At 30.1% G+C, this 5,019-nt stretch overlaps 1 protein-coding gene across 1 annotated transcript in view; it reads right to left on the reverse strand.

Annotated features, from left to right (window-relative positions):
- Positions 1–2,015: 2,015 nt before the first annotated feature.
- The window catches only part of LOC115242823 (aminopeptidase Ey-like), a 9,851-nt gene continuing 6,847 nt past the window's right edge, over positions 2,016–5,019 (reverse strand). Inside the window, exons 6-8 of the mRNA XM_029819365.1 lie at positions 4,553–4,932; positions 2,954–3,190; positions 2,016–2,056 (exon numbers count right to left, since the gene is read on the reverse strand). Coding sequence (XP_029675225.1) covers positions 2,016–2,056; positions 2,954–3,190; positions 4,553–4,932 — 658 coding nt within the window. The remainder of the gene's footprint in view (positions 2,057–2,953; positions 3,191–4,552; positions 4,933–5,019) is intronic.

Genomic DNA, 5,019 nt, shown 5'->3' on the forward strand with positions numbered 1-5,019 from the left:
AATTTTAATAATTAATAATAATAATAAATTTATTGATTAATAATAATAATAATTTTATTTCTAATTTTAATGGAAATAGGGTGGTTTTCACGAGAACTAAATCCCATAATCAAGTTTTCATTTCGCGATATAATTTTTAATTTAGATCTGTCGGAATTGTATGTCAGATTTTTTTTTTTTACGCGAGAAGGTATTATTGCTTTCTTATTTTTAGACGTCGCCGGTCGTGTTGTCAGGCATATTTTTAGTAATATCGAAGCAAAAGGTCGGACGCAAAAACGAAAATGACGATTGTATCACGTGGCTATTATAAAAATGCTCGACGCGTCTTGACCTCGGATAAAAACTGTGCCATGGTGTGTTTCCACGAAGGAGACATAACAAGTAGTAATGATGGCCGTTTGAAAGAGAAGTGCTTTATTTCTTCGAAATTAAGAAATTTATATTAAGAAAATTATAACATCAAAAATATAATTAAAACTGTTTTAATTATATTTTGCGAAATTATTTGTTATATATCCAGAAATATAATTTAAAATCATTAATGTAAACGACCCTTAGAAAAATAAAAATACCGAGCCTAAAGTATTAGAGCCATCACTCGTTATATTTAATATATATTCTTAATATTTATATTTTCTAATATATATATCGATATAGATGAATATTATTGACCCAATAATCGTGGAAGAAAAAAAAAAGAAGAACGTATATCGACACTTTCTAGTATTAAAATAACAGGGCATCTCTACAGTAAAATCCAAAGAAACTCAAGCAGAACGAATATAATTAAAACTAACACGTGGTAGACGTTTAAAAGCATAGCAGACAATTAACTGCATTCCTCGTGTGGTAATTTAATCGTCGAGCTGGTCGTCACGACGAAAGAAACTTTCTTTTTGGCTCGTCGTGGCCGGCGATGTGAGAAACGCTCGACGAAAGTCGAGCTACAGTGTATGTCTCTCTTTCTCCCTCCTCTCTCTCTCTCTCTCTTTCTCTCACACATCGCGTGTGCGGAGCCGAGCGTGTATATCGTGCGTAGGCACGATTGCGCACGATATATACCTTACGTTGACAATATCTTTCTAGCGTGCGTGACGAATGACTCGAGCACACGAGGCGGCGTCCGTTTTCGACTCATCTCGAATCGTTCGCCGAGAATGGACGAGCCGAGAATAACCGTGTGGGTGTTTTAATCTTAAGCTCTAAACTGCGTCTCAGGGAAAAAAAAAAACACCCGGAAACTCGATAATAAAAGATACAGTCGGTGCTTCTTTGGATTTTCTCTTTACCACAGAGTAAAAAATAAGATATTGGAAAAAACGAGAGTAGAAGAAAAGGAGAAAGCGCGAGATGTTTCAAAGGGGACATGTCGATATTCTTTTTTTGATTGTTGAAAAAAGCAGTTGATCGTTTTTGAAATATTAATATCTTCCTCGAAAGCAGAGATGGGTACATACACGCATATTATTCGAATAAATTTTTATTCACTTTGTTATTTGATTAAAATTCTATTTATGTTGTTTGCATTATTTGTTGGTATTTGGATTTTTTATTCCTTATTTATATTATTTGTTACTATAATATTAATACAATAAATATTATTTGAGTTTTCATTAAATGTGTAAGCACAAGCATTCGTGTATAATTTAATTTGTCTTTTAAATTTGTCTAATTTATTTCAGTTTTTTTCGTCAATTTTTTAATATAGGTTTTGAAACTAAAATTCTTTAACTAAAATGTACACGATAAAAAATATTTTACTTTCATCAATATTTATATAAATAATCAGGATAACGAAAATACTTTCCGTATAATTATTTTAAAAATTATTTAAATATCTGTTTAATCGAATAAATTGTTATTGAAATGCAAATGCATTTGTCACGAATGAATTATAAACTATCTCTTTTATTTATTATTCAGATAAAATGTGGTCCATTTTACTGCTCGTAAAATATAGTTTGATGATTATAAACGGAACGAGTTTCGATAGACTTGGCTTTATATTTTACTTACTTTACTTCGCGAATCAAGAAGCCGAAGCGATCGAGACCTTAACCCAAATTTGTTTCACATTCCAAAATACGCACTACGTTTTCCAACATCGAAATCTCAAGGTAGATAGCATGAGAGTAAAAATATCGGTATGAGAGGTGGGAAAGAGACGATATTTAGTCTAAAAAAAATATTACGTGACACACAAAAGGATTGCTTTTATCCTTTTATATTTTTCTAAGTGATTACTAGGGTCTATCAGATAATTGTGACACACACAGTAATAAATGTAATGCGTTTATATACAGGGTGAGTTTTTTAACTTGAAACTGTAAAATATCTCGGAAAGTAAGCTTTATCGAAAAAAATGTTTCAAACAAAAGTTGTAGGGTTCGGAGGGGGCCATATGATAAAAATATGGATTTGACCTTGAGTGACCTTTTCAAGGCCAAGTCACTGTGATCGATGTTTTCTTAAATGGAACCCCCCTTTTTTATTACATATTCTTGTAGCTTATCTCGAGAGCTTTTCAAAACACTATGATAAAGTATTTTTTCATTAAGTACTTTTTGAGTTTTTTTATATTTTAATCTGACATATTTTGATATAAAAAATAAAATATCTCGTAAAATATTTAGTTTTCGATAATCTTACCGTAATACTTTTATGTACAGAATAATGAGACAAATCAATTAGTATAAAAAAAATAATTGTTTTTAAGAAAAAGTATGTAATTATTTACAATGTATTTTTTTAAACAATTATTTGTTTATACATTGTAAATAATTGTAAATTATTACATACTTTTTCTTATACTACTATAAATTATAAAGTATATAAGCTGCATAAATATTATTATAAATAAATCTATTTTTTTTTTTTTAACATATACATATGTATATGTATGACAAATTTAAATAATCGCGGGCTCCAGATGCGGATGGTAGCGCGTCACTTTCATAGTGAAATAAGTTTATGTGCACAGAGCATGCTATATAATTTGTCTCTTGTGCAAGATAGCTCGACAAATTCCAGAATATGGAAGGATCGAGTTTTTGTATTATCATAAAATGAAATGCATCGTCGATGATTTTAGCACGATTGAGAACATGTACTTTTGTATATTCTCCAGAGTTCAAATATTTTGCAATTCTTTGCCAGTTTTCAGGATCGTAATTAACACGATAGTATCCTGTAGTAAATAATTTTTGTATATTATAAAATCATCATCTAATACGGAATTTATTAAGAAATATTATGATTATAAATTCAAAATTCTGTTATATTTTCCTTAAGACTTAAAGAGAAATGTTTCTCAAATATATACATTTTTATAAATTATAACATTTTAGATCGATAATAGTTTGTGATTTCGTGCTGTTAAGCTATGTAAAGACTTGCAAAACAATCTATATTCATATCCTGATCATTATCATTTAAATAATAATTAAATTATAATCAAAAAAGGATTTTTCTCACGGATTCAATAATAACAGAATGCAAAATATTTTGTATATTTAATATTTTTTTATATATTATAATATTATCTTATTATTTGTGTATCTAATGCATTCTTACTAATAAAAGAAGATAATAAAATTGTATAATGCCGTAAAAAAATCAATTATATAAAATAAATGTAGAAATATAATTAATTTTTTGGGTAAATATGCATAAAAGGTTACACCTCACCGATTTTATCGCTACTTAAATATGTTGTGGAGGTTCTTCTAAATAATTCCCCGTAAGAAAATAGTGGGGGAAAGCATTCGTTTAGAAAATATAATAAATTGAAATTTCACAATTTTAATGCTTTCTTTGAAGTATTATATAATAAAATTAGGAACAGTGATATTTGTGTACATTTTATTTCTTGCAGAGGACGTAGGAAATGTTTTTGTTTACATTTACAAGATAAGTACAGAGTCATAGATGGGTTATATAACGTAATCCAAACCAAATTTTAGTTTTAAATCAGAAATAGATTTGGGTTAGATTATATCTTCCGGAAGTGGAGCCCCCCACCCCGTAGGGGAGGCGGAACCCACTGCATCCACGCATACACTTTCCCATCCACACAACAATAGTGGAGTGGACCTCGCTTCGCGTTGTAAAGTATATGTAGACATAGTGGGTTCCGCCCCCCCCCCCTATGGGGGGGTTCCACTTCCGGAAGATATAACCTAACCCAAACCTATTTCTGATTTAAAATTAAAATTTGATTTTGATTACGTTATATAACCCAAATTGTAGCTTCGGGGTGGAATTTTTTCGGGGCGGGGAGGCAGGGGGAGAGGCCCTGCTTCTCCCCCGCCCACGTGTTAAAGTCGTAAGCTTTTTTCAATAAAAAAATAATAGATTATTACAGCATACACAAACTTTAATGTCAAATTTTAATTTGTCATATCTTCTAAACATAAACGAATGCTTTCTCCCACTTTTTTTTTGCGACGAATTACTCAGAAGAACCTCCCCTACAACATATTTAAGTAGCGATAAAATCAATAAGATGTAACCTTTTATGCATATTTACTATTTTTTGTTTACTACTTACCAGCTTGTTGTAAATTAAATATCACCCAACCATCTTCTATTATATCAACTTCTTCACTAAACGATGGTGATATAAGTATTAATCTCTTATCATAAAGCGGAGAAGCAAAATTCATAAAATTAAGATTACTCTGCATAGTAAACGTTACAGGTATCCATTGCTCGTCTTTCGCAAAAAGATCGTGATTTTCTATTGTTATATTCATTTTTTTTGCAGAATAATTTCGCATTATTTTCAATATAGGATAATTCACAAATTTTGTCCAAACCCTTATTGGATTTGTGGAAGGAAGTGTGGGTACCTCGAGATTTAAGTCATTTAATTCATTTACAGTATCTTCCATAACAGTCCAGAAATCATCAGCAGTCGAATTAAACGCACTGTAATTGTAAAATTTGGTATTATTGACATAATTAAAACTATACTAAAATTGTAAGTTATCTAAAAATATCAAAGTATTATTTATG

Source organism: Formica exsecta, unplaced genomic scaffold, assembly GCF_003651465.1.
Source record: "Formica exsecta isolate Colony F162 unplaced genomic scaffold, ASM365146v1 scaffold643, whole genome shotgun sequence".
Taxonomy (NCBI): Eukaryota; Metazoa; Arthropoda; class Insecta; order Hymenoptera; family Formicidae; genus Formica; species Formica exsecta.